Here is a 20021-nt window from a genome sequence, read left to right as displayed (position 1 = left end):
CGAAGAAGGGTAAACCAAAAATATATGCTAGTGTAAACCTGCTTATTAGGAGTGTAATATAGGTCAGATACCACTTTGTCCCAGGCCTGACTGTGACTTGTCTTTGCACAAGCATCTGTGGGCTCTGCCAGCGTACTGCTATTTATTAGGATTATCTATGACCATCTCAAGACATAAATGGGATAAACTAGCTGCAGTAATTAATATAAACATAAACTCTAAAATGCTCATTTCTGATTGCATAAAACATGAGTTCAAAATCCATCTTCAGAATGTACATATTGCACAGTTCTGGCACAGACTACCTACCAGCTGGCAGGAAGGTCCTGTCAGCCCTGCAATGTTCGCACTCAGCTTTCTCTTGAAAAAAATCAGATTTTGCTTGGTCATTTATGCAGTTTGCTTTCCCTATTGAAAACCCATATGTCAATAAGGCCAAAAGGCTTTCGCCCCACCCAGGTCTGCACTGCTGCTTGCTGGTGGTAATGCTTTGGAAGAGATGGATGTTCTTATGCAGTAAAGACAGTGTTAGATGATCTGGTATACAGCTTTCTTCCTTGCAGAAGCTGGAAATCACAGCAATAAGCATCAGAGCATAACTCAAAGCATAGTTTCTCTAGTGGCTTTAATGTTCTGGAGGACAAATGTGTGACAGAGGGTTGTGGGTTTGAAAGAAGTGCGGTTAGAAACAGTCAATATTTTTCATTAGTCACAAAAACATCTAGGCTACATATTTATCAACACAAAACCAACAAGCACAGTTTATTGTTTCTCAGAAAACTGTATGTCAGTACCTTTTTTCCCCTAGGAGATGTTTTGCTTCTCCCTTTGGGTTTGTTTTTGCTACGAAAGTATTGTTGTGATATAATGGTTTGAAAGATCATTAATGTGCTCTAAAATGCTGTATAATAATTAAGAATAATTGAGAATTCAGCCATTCAGTGAGTTGCCCTTTGTTTCATTCAAAGGTAAAGAAGGATTCAGATAATAGCATGGAAACCTCTCAGATTTGGAGTGGTACTGCATGGAGAGAAGCAGTGGAAAGTTGATTCTCTGACTCTGTATTCACATTTCATTAGTGGGGGAAAAAGGGAAGGAAACTGTTGCAACAAGAGAAAAACTTCTTTGAACATGTTTTACTTCTAAAACCTTTAAAATATGAATTTTGGTGAGTTTAGCAGGGAAGAATTTCTGTTTGCATTTTCTTATATCTGATTTTCTAGAGCTAAATTTATCAGCCTTATTTTTATTACAGAAATAAAAGTGATTTTTTTTTTGTGTACAAATAAATGCATGTCCAACATATCAAAACCAGCAGGAAGGGAGAGCTGAGCACTGAGTCTTAAGAACTATATCTTCTCATTTAGAAACAGCTGTTCCTGGGTTGCATCTTTTGTTCCTCCACTGTTATCAGTGTAGGATCTCCTTGCATGCTTTCAGCAGAGAAGAAAGGATCTCAGAAAGAGTAAATGTAAGATCTAATCTCCTTGAGAACAGAGGAGCATTTTGAAGGGTAGTAGCATACTTCTAGTTAAGGCAGCTCATCTCTAAGGAAACTGGAGCCAGGTATTTTCTTGAGCACAATTTATGTATGGAATTAGACTTTTCAAAGGGATGGCTTCTGTGTGGCCCTTCCACCCAGCCTGATGGTTGTTGGTGTATGAACAGAAGCCATCAGAGGGTGAGACTTCTTTTCAGAGGGAGGGTGCACGAGCAAGGGTCTGAATTAATTTTACCGCTACAATTTGCACACAGGAGGTTGCTGAAATACCACTGCCACATCCTTCAGATTCCCAGGAATTGCAAGTGCCTGTGTTTTGGGCTCCAAAAGAATTTGTCAGAGCTTACAAACTTGTGTCTAGCACTGGAATCTATTAAATCATGTCAATACCAAGCACGTGTCCTCTCAATTCTGAGGAGATTTTTGGAAAAGATAATCAGAGTGGTAGATAATCAAATGGTAGAGAATCCAGCATGGTCCAGGCTGTATCCTTCTGGCAGCTTCCTACATGGAGCTGGTCTCTGTGTTCAGCTCATTTTTGTCTTCTGTGCTCTGGAGCGGATTGCATCAGGTGAGCCTGCTTTTGCCTAAAGCTGAGATTGTCAGGGCTGCAAGAAGCCTTCATTTTCATCAAGAATTTGCTGGAATTTAGCAACAAAAATGTGGCTTAACAAGCGCTTTTTGTTGTGTGGTTGGTTTCTTTTTTTTTTCCCCTCTATTCTTTTTTTATCTCCATTTAAAGTAAATGTAATAGAAATGAGCATCACTGTGAGCTCCCTGAGGGGACAATCATGTGAGTGTAAGCATTGCTATAGCCCCTATTTTTGTAACTGCCATCTTGACTAGTGCATCAGTGACTCAGCTGGGAAATCCCAGCTACTGCATAAACCAAATAACCAAACTTTCCAGTGGGGGCTGTAATAGACTGAGATGTTAGATGGAATGGGCACAGAGGGGAGCTAAAAGCAGGTATCATCAGTAAATTGCATATTTTGTGTGGTCAAACAAGCCTTAGCCCAGCAGAGCTTTCTCACCTCTAGACATTACGATGACATAAATCCATTGAATTACGAATCACGGTATTTCAGGAGAAAGCCGATGTTGTGTGATACATGCAGCTCAGTGCATTCATTTTTTCACTCTAATAAGCTCTTGCATTAGGTCCGAACTATTTGTCGTCTTTGCTCTTTTTGCTGTGAGAAACCTCCTTGTCTTACTATCTCTTGTGCAAAGAAAAACACGGACTGTTTAGTTAAAAGATAAAGAGATGCCTTATTATTTCAGGAGATGCTCTATTTTTGGTCCCCAGTCTTCCTTTGAAATATAAGGATGTGTTATAAAACCAAACATCTAAAGTTCAGAAGGTCAGCTCGGATACTGGAAAACTGTAACCCACAGGTCTACCAAGCCCTCGAGTGCTTCCTATGTGAAAAACCATTTTTATAGTGCAACAACCAGAGATCGTTTGTTAGCAGATGAGTGGCTAATCTGCTCTTGGGGTGAGAGACATTGCTGGGGTAAGTCAGGGAAGTGTGTAGAGCCAGTTTTATTTGCCTTAATTTCAGGTTTTGAGCCATTTCTGTAGTATGCATTTTTGTCCTTAAAAATCTTCCTTCTTTTAATAGCTGAGCTTACTGCCTGAGCTTTCTATTCATCAACAAGAAATTTAGTTTAAAACAAAAAAAAAAGAACATAAATACAAATCCCCTATTTATTTTCTGGAAGTTGATGTAGTATTTCAGATTAGGGTTTTTTGTGTTTAGTTTTGGCTTTTAATTAACATTTCAGTTAAAATGTTGCAGGACTGCATTAGGCAGGTAGGCTGTTCCTGCCCATGGTCATTTAATGGGCTGCACTCTCATTTGTCTGGAACCGCTTCTGCTTCCCAGACCTATGTCCAACTGTGCTCTGTTGTGGTATTATTATTCTTGATTTGCTCTGCAGTGATTCCTAGAGGCTCCAGTCAGGAATCTGCAACTGTGATGCTATATTCAGTGTCAACCAGTATTGAGATGATCTCTTCATTACATATTCACAGTCCAAAAAATCATAATGCAAATTATAACAGACCATAGAAACAGCTGCAGTGGTTCAGCCTGAAGTCCATGTAGCCCACCATTCTGACTACAGCTCTGGCCATAAATAAGATGCTTAGCAAAGGAAAGGAAAAGAGCAAAATATTTGATATTCCCTTATTTTTTTTTCCTATGGCTCCCAGCCACCAATTTGTTTTCAACTACACCCCTTTCTGCAGCCCCCAGGAGGTCCATCTCCAAGTGCTTTTCCAGTCTCCCATTAAAGCTCCTCAATAAGCTTCTTGGACCCTCAGTGCTCTTCAGCAAAAAGATCTGCCAAAGCCTGTGTGAACTACTGCTGATGTGTGTGGGTTTCAGCCAAGCTCCCTTCAGCTTTCCATGGTGTCTCCTGGTCCTTGTGTTGGGAGAGCCAGTCCCCATCTGCTCTTTGGGTGTGTTGAGGACCAAAGTCCACAACAGGCTGCAGCATCCCAACCAGCTCTCTTAGTCTTTGTACAGCAACTGCTCCAAACTTTGATCATCCTGGGTGTGTTTCTCTGAAGCTTTTCCAGTGGTATTTTCCTTTTATTTTTTAGAGCATAATTGTTTCTGCCCCTGTTCTCTGTGTGTGCTTGCCTGGTTGTTTTTGCTCTTCAGTCAAATTAATGTTATTCCAGACTTGGAAATACTACATTTCTGGGAAAAGACTTCAGTGAATTGCTCCAGTTCATAAGTTCTGCTACAAGAAAGGCTTTGCTATTCAGCCAGTAGTAATGTTCATTAATAACTATGTTAATTTTTCTTTGTTTTTCTTCTTTTTTTTTCTCATTTGTTTTCAACTCATCTTTATTCCCACACACTTCTGAAAGTGTTAAAAACCGAATAAAGTAACAAAGAGATCCAAGTCAAAAGTGTTGCATATTATTCTGTTGGTTTTAAGGACTTTGGGTGCTCTTAATTCCTTCAATCAATTATTTTCTAACCCCTGCTGTGTGCTTGGGTAGATACCAATGCAAAGTATGGCACTTGTTTGATTTTGTGTCATGTTCAGTTACATTAGTACCTCCAGTGGCAGCAGCCTTTGCCTTCTGTCTGTCTGCCCCACTCACCCTCCAATGAGCTGCAAAAGCAGTACTCTGCCTTTATTATTTTTCTTCTTTTTCACATTATCTGTCTCTCTCCATTTGCTCAGACAAAGAAGTGATAAAAGGGAATGATGAGCTGTTTAACACCACAGGAAGAAAGATGTGTTATGAGACAAGAGAGACCTCTTGTTTACAGCGAGGTTTTTTTTGGTAATTAGCCATTTGTAGAGGAAGATGAGCCTCCACTCCTAAAGTCAGCGTGCCATAATTTAGGGGACTTGGAATGGAACTCTAACATTTGCCTGGATTGGAAATGTTAATTGTGTGCATTTAGAAATAAATAAAGGGCTGTTTTTCTCTTTGCAGGAAGCAGACTGAACAAAGACCTGAGACACTATCTTAACCAGAGGTTTCAGAAAGGATCGCCGGATCACGATCTGCAGCAAACTATTAGAGATAACCTTTATCGCCATGCTGTGCCTTGTAAGTAACAAAACATTGACCCAGTGGATTACATGCTTCACTTCTGGGTTTTTTTGAGGCAGTCTTCACGTGGTGGTGTGCACATCGGGTTCAGGTAGGGTTGATACAGAAAACAGTTCATCCCTGAACTCTGCTTTTATGATTAACTTTTTGGGATCAGTTGATGGTGATGGTTACTTTGGAGAAAAAAACCTTTTAAACCAGCCATTAATTAACTGCTTGCCTTAGAAATAGTCTTCATGAACGCCATTATGGTGAGTGTTCTTTTATTGGTTTGAAACCTAGGAATAAAAAAACCCTGCTTGTATTTTGATTTCCTTAGCAGAACTTTATTTCTAATGCTTATTTAACTTGTGAAATTTAACAGCCTTTTATGGCTGTGTGCCATTGTAGCAGGCAACTGCCACTGTGGGGAGGTCATCCTCAATTCATGTAAGGAGATAAGCAGCAAGAGGTAGTGAAGCTGAGAAAGAAATGCTCTTTTTCACTCAAAAACCCCACAAGCAACCAGAAGGAAAATGGAGATGTTTTGGAAGGTGTTAATCTTTAGAATTTCAGAATCTTTACTCAAAATGAGACTGTCCTTGCAATTTTGGGAAGATATACAAAGAGTGAAGAATGATCCTGCTTCAGAAAGCACTGCTGTTTGGCATTCTCCAGCTGCCAGGATACAGAACAGTTCTAAAGAACTGTTTTTTCTGCTTAACTAGGATGAGCTGTGGGAGTAATGTCATGCCTTTCAGATCAGGCTGGGATAAGAACTGATAAACATCTTAGTTACAGGATACTGAGATGAGCAGCCAACTATTTTGAAGTTTTCTATCTCAACATGAATCAGAGGTTCTTGATCCTGGTAGACTTCTATAAGTGTTGAATAATGATGATGCCACTCAAAAATCAGTATTTGCCAACAAATATCATATAGCGGTATGTAGAGCAATAGCCATTTTCAATCTAAGTGTTGCATGCAGGAGAACTGTGTTGGACCACAGTTAAAACTGTGGTAACACTGACAAATGTTGATTCTTCAAATGGCAGATGCTGTATATCATCATTGAGTTTATTGTCATTTTATCAGTGGAAAGCATGGACCAATTACATTTAAAGTGTTGTGCATGGACATAAAGAGTAAATATAAATTATTATTTGCTATTGAACACTTCCATTTTCCATTTTGTCAATGTGAAATATGATTACTTTTCAATCACCTAACTTGCCAGGCTGCAGGGTTTTTAAGGCGTACTGTGAAAAGTGCCTTCTAGGAGAACACATGCAATGTTTGGGTTGGAAGATGCAATGTTGTGATGCTAATGTCCTTCTGCTTGTGTGTTCTGTTCCAATTTCTAAAGCAGGAAGTAAAGCAAATGAATGTAAGTTCTGTGGAAACATTTTGGGCATTACCAAGGTTACATTTTGAAATGCTTTCCTGTGATTCTTTTCTCTGATTTATTGAACTTAAAGGTGAGCTAAACTGCTTGGACTCGCTAAAGACTTTTGGTATAAAATTAAGAGCAATGAAAGTGATTCCTGCCTTTTAGAAATAGCTGGAGGAAACGTTGTCGATGTATTAATAAGAACATCAGTACTTATGTTCCATTTATTAAACAAATGGAAAATCTAGGAAGCGGAGTTAGTTACTGTGTGTTTCCATACTTGGAGTTTTAAAGCAGTAGCATTTAATTTTCTCTTCATGTACTGTGATGATGGTATCAGTGGTAGCTTTTAAGAATGATGCTAATAATTCATATGTATGGTGGGTTGGGATGCTTTACAGGTCTGGAGATTAATCTAGCTGTACACTCATGTTTTTTTTATTCCTTGGTACACGTGACCAGTAAATCCAGAGCCCTGGACCAATCTCAAGTGCTAATGGATTATGAAGTCTTGTATTTTAAAAATGGAATTCCCTGCTGATTATGCGGTAAACGCGAACAAGAGCACAAGGTCACTTGGACTGAGCATGCTTGGCTTGACAGCTGCTTTTTGTTGCACTAATATAAAGGCTAAATGAAGTGATAATTAGTAAATACAAAGTGGAGGAAGACAATGTTAACCAGTTCATCCCCAGAAATTCCAGTAAGAGCCATGTGGCTCAGCTCTGACTAGTTTGTTACAGGGGGTGAGAAAACCCAGGGGGCTTCTGTTCCCCACACAGCCATGTGCCGGTTGTGTGCTTGGCTGACTTGAGCACTGAGTAAAGACACAGTTTTAGTTTTTGTAGAAGATAAAAGTCAAGTAGAGGGGAGGAAAGATGCAGAACGTTTGACTCAACCTCTTTGTTTCAAATTGCAATGACACACTGCTTAAGCATCATTTAGATTTTTACTTTAGGCGAGTTGGTTGAGGTTTTGCTTTATTTTCTCATGAGCAGTCATGGGTAAGAGAGTGGGATGATGTCTGGTCCCAAAGGGGATATGAGTGTTGCCTAAATGGGTGGACACAGGGATGGTTTTCCAAGAGGCCAGAGGACTTCATCCCTAAACTTGGGAGCCATCATAAAGAAATGAAACCTTGAAATGGATCCAGAAGTGAAGTATTATTGAAAGAAGCAGGTGAACCACACAGTTATGTTTGCAAGCTGAAGTCTTCCCCTGCTCCTCAGTGGTCTCTACCCCTCCAGTGGGCTTCCTCTGAGTCTTCATACTCTCAGCTGTATCCTCTCCATTTTCTGCAAAGGTCTGTGGTGAACAACAGCAGTGACAAGCTTCCAGGTGTCCTCCAAGTTTTGTTGTGTGCTGTCATGAGTGCTCTGCTGTTACTGTCACACCAAACCCATGGGTTTATTTACAGAATAAAAGCATTCTCCTCTGGAATTTACAACTTCAGCATCATCATCTAGGACTGAGCCAAAGTAAGGAGGAGAGGCAGGACACCTTAGTTAGGCATTTGGAAATGCTTATGAAACCATGCATTTACAGTGTGCAAATCTTTGAAAGAATTAGTGGAGTTCAGCTGCTGAACTAGCTTTTATTTCAGCTGAACCAACTATGTCTGATTTCCTTCACTTTCTTCCTGATGCTATCATTTCACTGTTAACTTCGTAGGCTGGGTCAGAGACCTTTTAGACTTCTTTTTTCTGCTTAGGAAAAACACAACATCTTAAACTTGAGCAGGGTTATTCTCCTTATGTGTTCAGATAAATAAGTGCATTCCTAGCATGTACGATCCACTGTCAAAACTAGACAAAAAACTCAAGTGCATCATCCAGATTAGCAGGATGTTGGTCCAGTCTCTATCTATCCCCTTTGCCTTGTTTTCTTTTGAAGCACCACATTTTTCCTGATTTCTGATGTGCCTAATGAAGATCATCAGAAATAATGCTCTATTTGTGGGCTGGTTAATGGCTCCATTGAGCTTGGAGTGGACTGAGAATTGGCAACCATTTCATGATTACTGATTGGCCATGACTGTACCAAAAGTGCTTTGACTGATGCAGAGACTTTGCCCAAAGCTTATTTTTAGTGTGAATTTCACTTATTCCAGCTCAGTTTTGCCAGCCTAAACACTTAAAAGCCAAAAAGCAGGTTTACCAACTGTGTAAGGCATCTTGCTGGGGCACTCATGTCTGAGTCCACCTTTGTTAACTGAAGTTGATGGGACTTGCATTACATCTTATCTGGGGGGAGACTGAAAGTCCGTGATGTAGCATGTGTTGACATCCTGCCTTTAGGTTTCAGAGAGTACTTTAGGAGCAGATCTCCCCAAAACAGGACTTGTATATGTGAAGATTTACTTAATGTAAAATGTGATTAGTTGGAAATCCATGTAAGAATATCTCTGTGCAGTAGTGTTAATTGAGAAAGATATGCGATAGCAACTTACTTTAAGTGAGTGCAGCAGCGTGTCTAAACCACTGTTCATGGAAGGCTGAACAGACAGGATTATCTTCCTCATTTTGAAGTGATGGTAGAGGGCATCTGTTTAAAACAAACAAGCAGTACTAGCCATTTGTCTTTACTGCTTATTCTCAACAACCTGACAGCAGTTCTCTTTTTAAAGTGTATTGAATAGAATCAGAGAGGAGATATTATTTCCATAAACGCTTATCTCAGCATGTTGGTTTGGATTTGGTGGTTTAGTTGGTTGGTTTTGATGTGTTTTTTAATTTCTTTCTTCTGAGCACGCTTACTTGATTCTCCACTCGTTTCAGTCCCATGTGAGACACAGAGGCAGCTATGCACAGTCTGGCATCCGTACCTTTACTTGCCAAAACAGTATACCTGGTGCAGGCATGACTGAAATAACAGATCAATGGTCCCCTCACTATTCACCTATAGTCTTTATTTGTCTTATTTCAGTACTGTGCAACTCCTGTCTTTGCCAGGCTGTAGTCTTCAGAAGCAAAACTCTGGAAAGTACAAGGTCTGTTTGATGGTAGATGGAACAGGGCCAATGTAATGGCTAGACTAGAGTTAAGTCTTAGATGTCAGCCTAGAGGCTGTGTGTCAATCTCTTCTTTTTACCTCCTCTTCTGGATTTTAAAACCTCAGGAGGTCATCGTTCAACAGTTGGTTCACTTTCCCAAAACAAGTACATGCCCTGAGATTAATTGGCTGGAGATTTCAACGTTAGAGATTTACCACTTTAATTTCTGCTGTCTTTTCTCTCACCTTCCCAGAGTTTGATCTGTTCCTCTGTCTTCAATTACAGAACAGCAGCTCCAAGTGTTGTGGTTAGTCTTACAGGGGATTGAGGAGCAAAAGAGAAAGAAATGGATAAAAACCTATAGTGTAAGTGTTGAGTGATCTGTAAGGGGACTTGGAAAAAGACAAGGACACCCAGGCTCCTGGCTGGCATCAGCTACCCCACATTTCAGTGGGAAATGTAAGAATAAGTTTTTTATTCCAAGCAATCTGCTGGTGCAAAAGAAAAGTCTCCTTAAGGAAAACCAATAATGCTGAACAAGGAAACTGCAGTATTTATGGGACAATCTTTAGTAAGTGGATGTAGATGAGCACATTAGACCTTACTATCTAATTCAATGTTTTAATAAATAATTGAACTACCAAAGGGTAGGTTAGTTGCTCCAAGAGTCAGATAAGCTGCTACCTGCATAACCACCATCATCTGCAGCTAATGGAGGACTAGAGAGACTGAGTAGGCTGAGGTGTGATGGAACTGCTGTCAAACATGCAGACTTAGGTGATTTCCCAGGATAGCTTTTAAAGCCCTGTAGCGCCGGGCTCCCTGTAAGCATTCTGAACCTCAAAATGAATTGGTAGAAGGGATATGCAAACCTGCTTACAGAAGGTTCTTTTCTTTAGAATATTGAGCTTAATACTGTATCAGTGTACTGGGAAATTGTTGGAGTGAAGCAAAAAGACCTTTATGCTGCAAATGCATGTGTTTTTACATGTGGGGATATTTGAGTCACAGTTTCGAGGTTATTTTTAGTTACTAATTTTTATTAAGGATAAACAGAATCACTGACAGTGCACATTATTTTTGTTCACAGGCAATAAATCATCAGTTTATGTACACAAATGTTCTCAGAATTCTCAAAAGCTTTTCAGACCTGCAGCCACCTTTATTATCCAAGTACCTTTTGTTGCAGCTCCTTTCCTAGAGGTGTAATTCTGCTTTTGTAATGAGAAAAAGTTACATTGTCCATGAAATATTCATCGGAAAGCCACACCGATAAGGTGATGAAGAGCAGACTGATCTTTTTTTTCCTAACACATGAAAAATAATTGTTTTACAAGATTGATGGTAGGAAAAAAATTTAAGTATATTTTAAGTAGCGTCCTTATCAGTAGGGTGCCACATAAAGGTACCAGCAGTATGTAACTGTAATTTTTTTTTAAGATTCTTTGCTTGTGATTTAACCTAACTCTGACGAATGAGGTATATTTTCCATGCCAGGTAGTTTTGTACTTTAATACTTTCTATACTTAATTTTTCCTATATTTGCAGCAGGGACTGTATTCTGAGCACAACCAGTGGGTTTAGAAACCCCTTGTAGCTGTGTTCCAGGGAGTGCTACAGAATTGCAGGAGTGTCCCCTGCAGTTATCAGGGATATAATTATTTCACATATTAGTGAACCAGATGTGATTTCTCTTTTGAGAGAGAAATAAATGCCTTGTTTGGGATAACAGGGCCAATATTTCTGTAGTTTAGTTCCTTTCTATAGACACTCATTTGTGTTTAATCTAGGAGACTTCGGACCTTTTCTTCCATCTGGCCTGTCCTTTCAGATCAATAGTGCATTTTGTGCCACTGGAGCTGTTGGGTATCATTTTTTTTTTTTTCCATTTGGAAATAAATACACTTACAATAGCAAATACCTCTCCATCTGCTTACCCATTTGTGAGGAATAGCTTTTTTGTGTTTCACTGTACACCCAGTTGAAATTGCATGGGGCACCAGAGAACACTACAAAGCAGAAGAGCTCAGCCTCATAGGCTCTCCCATGCCACTTTCCAAAGGAGATTTGGGTAAGAAGTGTGGGAAGAGATTACATGGCTAGTTTTCTTTGTTTTCTTTGTTAGTCCCCAGTGTACTTAATTTTGTGGGGTTTTTTTTTCATTGCAGTTGCTTTGTACTATGGCAAAGCATCTGCAAGTGGGTATTTAGTTAGTGCAAACAATGTGCGTATGTTTTAAAATGTAAAGGTTTCTAAGGTTGTGAGTCTCTGGGAAAGCTGAGAATAAATCAAAGCTGAGAACAGGTACTGCTGTTGGGAGGTTGAAGGGGTGGAGGTGAATTGCCCCACATTGTGTACTTCAAAACTGGCTCTGTCATGCCATAGTTTTTCATATGATGTCTCAGGGTCCTGATTAGAGCTTTTGTGATGTCCCAACATTTGATTTTATTGAGGCAGTTTGATGTCTTTTCAACTACCATCATGTATCTGTTCAAGGTTTACAGTGTATTGATTATGCTACCAGCCAAGAGAATGAGTGTTCCAGGCAAAGGGAACGGTTTAAATTGAGGAGAAGTTAAATGTGTAGCTGTTCTTTGACCTGTTTTTCCACTCATACTTGCATTCGTGATTCACATTTGATGTTTCATGACTAACTCCCTCTAGAAAGCACCCATCACTCTGTATAGGTGTGTTTGTGCTTGGATGTGTTGACATGTGTGGTGGTTTCACAGTTACAAAAGCCCTATGCTTCTGTCATCAAAGAAGCCAGGACTTAAAAGAGAACACCTAAAAATCCCATTTAATTGATAGTATTCTTGTCCAGTGCAGTACCTGCAGTGTACTGCAGGCAAAACCAGTGGCATTGCAGATGATTCCCGCTCATGTATCTTGCTGCCTTCATAGTCTCTGAGCCCAGGAATTCAATGGCAGATGCAACCTCCTGATGGTTTGATGAGGATGCAGACTTGCTGCATTTCATCTTCAGACCATTATCCTTTTTTTAACATTACCATGCTTCTTCACATAAAGCATACTGTATTTGTCCTCTAAATCCTTTCTCTTTTTATTTCAGCAGAGGGGAGATTAGCCATATAATCATTTATAAAGCTGTTTAGATTCTGCTAGCTGGTTTTCTTTGAGGAAAGCCATACCCGGTACCTTTACTAGGAGTAACTCTGTAAATTAATCTTCACTGATTTCCTTCCTCCCCCACCCTCAGTGAATAAGAAGGTAGGAAAAAAAAAAAAAAAAGAATAAATATTTCTAGTTCTGCCCCTGTTGGAAGGAAAAATAAATCTTTCCTATTAGTCATAACGGCCTAGATGTATCCTTTTCTTATAATGTGCTCTTGGATAATTAGAGCTTTGAGTTATGAAGTCAAGATTCCTGGGTCATTGCCAGAACAGATTTGTTTAAGGGGGACACTGGTTCCTTGAATTTCTTTTAAAGGTCTTTGTCCTGTCTCAGGCTTTATTTTAATTAATGGCTCTTTGAAAGGCTAATGTATCTTCAAAATGAGACGTGCATCACGGAGTAATCAGGTGGATGGTGATCTAGCAGTTCTACTTGCAGGGTCTTTTTGGAGATGAAGATGGAGGAACGCATCAAAGACCCGTGAAAGCTTCACCTGTCAGTGAATTGTTTTTCATGCTTCATCATTCATTCACTACCTGCACTTCTTTAAACTTTAGGTTTAACATTTCATTTACCAGGAGAAAAAACAATAAACAAATGTTGGTAAAAGGAGGTCTATATGAAGAAGTAGTATTGCTTATTACATAAATTGATATCTCATTCTTATTCCAGACCTTCATGGCAGCTGCCACTGCGGTATGGATTTTTCTACCAAATTTAAAGCTACTTAATGGGAGACTGTCATATGCTAAAAATGTGCAGGTAACCATTGCTATATTAGGGATTTGAAGTGGCAAACCTCAGAACTGAGCGGCTGGGGCAGGTGATGGGGAAAGGAGGAACTCCAAATTAAGAAACAGCTGCTTTTAGCAAACTCTTCCTTGAATAAATGAGGAGATGGATATTTATAAATGCAGCATTACCATCTCCTGCTGTTCATAGGTCTTGAATTAGCAATCAAAACCTTGAAACTGGGTATTTTGACTTTTCATTTACCTGTTAGATTCTGAGCCCTTAATGCTGTCTTTGTTCCTGTTACATTAAGGTATAGGGGTTTTGCATTTTTGTTCAGAGGGGGCAAATACACGAGAGTTGAAAATGTGCCTGAACATTGAGCAGGTTTTCAGCTCTCCTAAATCCAGATATGTGTTGCAAGACATGCAAGAGATTTGAGGTGAAGCCGGCAGGACACTACATGGCAGTGCAGAAGGAGGAAGGCTGAACATGGAACAGAGCTAGAGCCAGTTCTTCCAGGAATGTAAACATCATCCCATAATGTTCATAAGTATCTTTCCCATTTTTGCATTCCCATAATTTTACATGTTTATTTTCCTGTCTCACTTCACCTTCTGCAATCTTCTGCAAACACCCAGTGTTTCTGGAAGGGAGCAGCTGATGAGATGCGGTAGTGCTGCTCCTGTGTAACTAACCACACAGTTAGGAGCATCACGTTGACAGACATTCTGTGAATTGCCCACATAATAGAACATTGATGATACCATTAAAGTGGTAAAGTTAATATTATAGCACTATTAGATTTCTCCTTCATTAACTCTGATCTGATAAACAACCTCTGGCATATTTTGAAGGTAATAGTCACCTTACAATCACTACTGCTACTCTATCTGGCATTTCACGCTTCTCTAGATTTATAGTTCTTTTGTCATCTAATCTGTGCTTACTCCTTTATTTTTTTTCTTTGAATTTGTGCTTACAAGCAGACCCTTTCCTGGAGGGCCCTGGATGTGCAATTAACACTTCTCAGCAAGAATAAGGACATCCTAAATTCAATTTCTGAGACTTAGGACAAAATCAGTTTTAAAGAATAAAATGGACCAAATGTTCATGAAAGCACGATGCAGACCTCCAACAGTGTTTTAGTGCTGGGCACTTTTAAAGGGTTGGAACAGGGTAATGCTGGTAGCAGTGGTTGTGTTCTTGGCTTTTGCCAACAGGTAATCAGAGCAGTCTCTGCAAATCTTACTGGGGATGTGGGGGATGAAGAGGGGACCAAGTGGATGCTTGTGGCAAGGGGCTGTGATGGGTGTTGGGCAGAGCCCTGCTGCCGCATGTGCGGGAGCTGGAAAAGATAAAGAAATGTTTTTTTCTTGGCTGTGTCTGTCCAGCAGAGACAGCTCCGCTCTTAAAATTTGATCCGCAAGCAGCAAAGCCATGAGCCTCACCTTAACCAAGTAACCTTAGCTCATCTCCACTGGCAGAGAGGCTTCCATGGAGGTATCACTTGCCTCCTTGTTTTCCTAAGTGAGTCATGGCTTAATTAGAGCGCTGTCTCAAGGAGAAAGAAGGTGGTTCTTATGCATTACCTATCATAATGTAAAAGTGGGAAGCGACGCTAAAACACTGACCCTTAATCTGAAGTGCACCATCTGTGTTTTATTTCCACATCTTGCTGAGTTTACAGTTATTTGAATTCACAGTTTGTTCCCCATTTGCTGTTCCCACATGGTAAGTGAATTGGATCCAAAACGTACTGATGAAAAGATTGAGAAGTCTGTTGGAGAAGTTTGTTCTTACCTACAAGAGTGCTCTATCTTACACTTCTTCCACCCTGTGAGGTAAATCCCAGCTGTAAAATCATGTCTCGAGATGATGTTTTTTCATGGTGGGAAGTTGGGGCTACTGTAAGGACAAAGACTTCTTTCCCCATCCTGAAGTACTTTATGGTTCGCTTCTTTCTGCTCAAGAAAAGGCAGAGAGTTCTAAAGAGTGTTTGCTTTACTGTTCCAGTGAATTTGTGTGGATGCTTCTCCGGTGCTGCTTGGCATTGGAGCACCACCTTTATTGAGTATGTTTTCTTCGTTAAAGTGTTCGGATGTTAAAATAAGACTGGGTATAATATAACGGAGGGAGCTGTAATTACAGTTGTAACAGTTTTCATGGTGCAACTTTGAATTGCTCTCATTTTCAAATAGACAAACAGCTCAAAACCAGGTTGAATTTCATGTGTTCTCATTTGTTTCAGTTTTTTGCCTACCGAAGCAACCATTTTCTTAAGACATAACTGTAAAAAAAGATGTAAAACTTAAACATGTCATATTTCAAAAGCAAGCCATTCAAATGCTGAAGGCTGTATAAACTTAAATACCTTCTTTGGGTTTTGCTGTAGACCACACAAGCTCTGAGAAATTGATTACTCTGGTGCTTGAAGGGGCATTCATGATACAGAAACAGAGGTTTGCATTGAATTTCCTTCTTTGTGTGTGGGACTTTATTTTGGAAAGAGAAAAAGCCTTTAAACCCCAGATTAAAAATAAGTCATTTCGTTGTTTCCTTCCCCCTCCTTATAAATCTTATGAAAGAGTTTCATAAATGATGGAGGAGATGCATCTTTTAATAAATGTAAAATAAAATGCTCCGTTTATATTTTTAAAGAAGAGGCTTTTTTTTCTGGAATGTCCCATTTAGGTGTTGCCTCATTGAAGTATCAAGCAGTGATCGAGTTTCAGTGTGGCTTGTGCAGACTCATGTTATTTTGTGGGCATGAGGATGAGAGATGAGGAATTAAGAGTCATTTATTTTTGTATTGCAGTCTTCAGACTTGCTGTATACAATACCCTAAACCCATCACTATCAAAGGCTTTGGGCTTCCCAGGGGGACCATGAGCTGATCAGACACATACCCAAAAAAACAGCCTAAGACTTAATGAGGCTGTTGTCGAAAGATTGATAATGTGAATCTTGAGCAAAGAGTTTTCATCTCTTCTTTTTAAGCAAGAGACATATAATGGTCCAGAACCTTGGCCAGATAGGATTTGCATGAAAACATTTATGTGCTGTAAAATTGAGGCTGTTTTATATATTTATAATCAGGCTAGTCTCCTGTTCATGTGTGGCCATTTCTCTCATAAAGGTAATAGAGGTTTACTGTCTGGTGGTGGTGTTTTGCTCCCACCCAGGTCAAACACTTTTGGGAGCTGGGTACTTCAGTAAGAGCAGCTTTTGTGCTGTTGGGTTTGGTAGTAGAATAGAGATCATGTTTTTTTCCTTATGTTGCCTGTCACACATGTATGCTATAAACTTGTGAGCTGTCGTGTTCATCCACACCTGCACTGAGCTGCTTTGCAGGTGATGGCTGTCACCTGCTGTGGTTCAAAACCTCTGCTTGTTAGAGCAGCAGCAGCGGGTGCTGTCCGCACCATGCCATGGTCCGTGGAGCAGGTGACCGGGCTGGCACCACAGCACCCTGTGCCCACCCCACCAGCACCTGCCATGCAGTCCTCAGGCTCTTTACATCTCTGCCTATCTCAGCAGAGCTGCACAAGCCCCAGTGAAGCAGCCAGAGCAGGTTTCCTTGCATGGCTGGAGTCCCCTGCAATTTCAGTACTGCATCTAAGCAATCCTGTTGTGTGAGGTATGTGGAAAGCATCCAAGACGGACACCTGCTGGCTCTGAATCAGTCAAGTGCTTTCTTCAAAATATCTTTGGCCCCTGTTGTTGATGTTTACTTTTAAGGAGATACAGGCATGTGTTGGCTGTAAGAGAAAGGAGGAGGAGAAAAGAAACAAAATCATTGCTACTGTCACTGAAATCCCTGCAGGTTTAAAACGGGAAAGTTGGTAGTTTAGGAGAAACTTGAAGCTCTTGGGACAAGCACTGCAGAAAACAGAAAGATGCTCTATATTCCATCTGATTGTTTGCAAAAATGAGTGCTGTATCTCCTATGGAGGGAGAGACAGAGGTAGAAATACATATTCACATAGTCCCCCCCATTCTTGTGCCTTGCAAACTAGGACAATACCATTTTGCACTTCCCTGGGCATATTCTCAAATAACAACTCTGAAGGTGACAGAGAAATAAAAAGGGTGAGGGAGAAAGAATTGGGGGGGGAGGGTTGGAATCCACCTCCTCAGATCTCCAGCATACACAGGTGCTTTTTAATCCCTCTGGCCTACATATTCCACAGCCCCTAGGAACAGAGGAGTTGTGATGTAATGCTCTTTTCCTCACACTCCCAGCTTAAATACAGATGGAAATTGTTGTCATGTGTTAGAAATGTCACCAATAATATAAAAGGCAGGCTTCTGCATTCTCCCTTTTGCACTGTCAGCTGCTGCTGCCAGCTTATTCTTCCCTCTCAAACCTATTGTCATGTGGCAGAAACCCTGATGTAAGTAAGCCCTGTCCTCCCCCTGCTTATGATCCCTGCATTTTTTATTCCCCTCTGCTGCAGTGCTGAGGATCATTACATACCACGACTTAAAGACAAGACCTCACAAAGGAAGGATTAATCTTGTATTTGTGCTTGAATTTCGAAGGACTCAGGCAAGTGAGAATGTTCTGTTGTATTCTCTTTCTTTCCTAGACGCTAGAGAAACGAAAAGCAGCAAATGTGATAAGCGAGGGCTGTGCTTCCCGAGCGAACCCAGAGGTTCCTCAGCCGCAGGTTGTGCGCGTAAGGAGGGAGTGGGTTGTAACGGGAGGCTTGGGAAGGGAGCTGCGGAGTGGAGCCGCGCAGCCTTAGCCCAGCCTGGGAGGACAGATGGCTGGTGCTGCTTTTTAATTCATCAAGCAGGCTTTACGTGAGGCCCGTTGGCGAGCGGGTGTGCTGCGAGAAGCGGGGTCAGTGGGCACGAATAGGCTGAGATCAGGACCAGATGCCTGCCGAACAATGGGGCTTTTGAAAGAAATGCGGGAGGAAGCGTGGCGCTTGCTTTGTACAGCCTCCGCATTGCAGGTTGGAATGGGGCAGCTCCGATTTAATGAAGTGCATTCCTGAACGTGGTCGTCAGCCTGGGCTGGGAGACAAGGGGACATGTCAGAAGGGAGCTTGTGGGGCTGGCGTGCCGGGGGGAGTGATCCACACTGATGGATCGCCCGGAACAATGCAGTCTTAGTGTTGGATGGGAAAACCCATCAATACATCCCTGTGCATATTAATGCGATACAGCAGGTGTTGCTAGATGTCTGTTCCTGCATTGTTCTCTGATGGCTCTGCTGAGGAGGGGGCAGGAAGGAGACCTCAAGAGGGATACACTCATCTGGGATAGAGAAGGAGCTGCTCCCATGATGCTGGAAGTGAAGCAGGAGACGAGAACCGGCCGTGTTCCTGCTCCTGGAGTCACGGCATGGGGCAAGGTGCTGGCCTGTGTGCTGAACTGGGCAGTGATCCCCTGTGCTGGCTCTGACAGGCAATGAGGGGACCAGGCTTGGAGAGGCTGATCACATCTTAAAGGCATAGCAGGGCCAGGAGGGTCCTGTTTTCTGCAAAACACCCCCAAAACTCAGCAGGTTTGAAGGCTGGGAAGTGAATCTCCAGAGAGCAGGTTGGGTCAGCAGGGTAGAGGCAAGGAGTGAGGATGCAGGGATGGTGTCTCAGTTAAAACTCAGCAGTGAAGGAGTTAAAAGGGGCATAGATTTTTTTCAGCTTCTCCAGAAATACATCAACTGTGAATGAGTCGCAGAGGCTGTGTGTGAATTGCAACAAACAAGGCATACAACATGTGTAAAAACAAACAAAATGTCTATTTTTGCATTTGCACGTATCCTCCTATACCCCTCCTTAAGATAGATTCCTGTGTTAACAGAACTCACATCCCTAAATATTTACAGCCATGTTAGCCAGCATAATTCTTGCAGGCTTTGGAGGTGGTGGTGGGGGAGTGTATGTAGTCTGTCATTATTGTATGTATTTCTTAATAAAAAGACACCCATTTAATTGCTGCCATTGTGTTGTCTGCTCCCCTTGTGATTTGTGACATGCTATACTGTATTTGTCAGCAGAATGAAAGGGGTCTTTGTTCCTTGTTCGTATTATGGCACGCTGCATCTCTCAGTGAAAATAGGATATTTGCCTTTCGAGCTAACTTAGCTGGTGATCTGTGCCTGCTGGGAAGATCACCTGGGAAGGGTTTCTGTTTTTTTCCCAGGAGTTTGTGGAATTCACAGGCAAGGCTTATATTGTTTCTTTGTTTATTTTTACGTAGTGGTGTGTTAACAGGGATGAAGAGTCATCAGCTTCATTTGCTCATGGGACAGGTAAAGCATGGCCAGTGGCTGAGGCAGCTTTGCGTATTACAGCTGCCTTTCTATGTATTCCTTGTCTGGGGATGCATGGCCAAGTGGACCAGGAGCTAGGATTTAGTCCTTGTGTACCTTTGACTATTTACTGCTGTGTAAACTGCCAACAAGTGTTCAGAGAGATAAACCAAGAGTCTGTAATACTGATGAGCTTCTGTGCCTAGTGAAAGGTTGGCCAAAACCACAGAGTAATAAAGGCAGTAACTGAATGGCCGGTTATGAAAGTGGCTGTTTGGGGATGCTAGTAGCACTTGTGGAGTGCTTTCCAGCCACTGGTGCTGGGTTAGGTTACATTATCATCTAACATCAACAGCCTTATCAGTTGCTATATATTTGCTGTCCTTTTCATGCTCTAGCTACTTGGGTATCAGTCTGTGTGCATGTGAATGGGAATGGTT

General features: G+C 41.2%; 1 protein-coding gene across 27 annotated transcripts in view; it reads left to right on the top strand.

The window, feature by feature from the left end:
* MAGI1 (membrane associated guanylate kinase, WW and PDZ domain containing 1) overlaps positions 1-20021 on the top strand; it is a 339592-nt gene that overhangs the window by 166248 nt on the left and 153323 nt on the right. For all 27 annotated transcript variants that reach the window (XM_062630261.1, XM_062630259.1, XM_062630265.1 and 24 more), the window contains exon 2: positions 4968-5084. In XM_062630261.1, coding sequence (XP_062486245.1) covers positions 4968-5084 — 117 coding nt within the window. The remainder of the gene's footprint in view (positions 1-4967; positions 5085-20021) is intronic.

Source organism: Pezoporus occidentalis, unplaced genomic scaffold, assembly GCF_034315485.1.
Source record: "Pezoporus occidentalis ecotype Australia unplaced genomic scaffold, CSIRO_AGI_Poc_V1 ctg35, whole genome shotgun sequence".
NCBI classification, from domain to species: domain Eukaryota; kingdom Metazoa; phylum Chordata; class Aves; order Psittaciformes; family Psittacidae; genus Pezoporus; species Pezoporus occidentalis.
The sequence above is the reverse complement of the archived record's forward strand: the minus strand, read 5'-3'. Positions and strand labels throughout refer to the sequence as shown.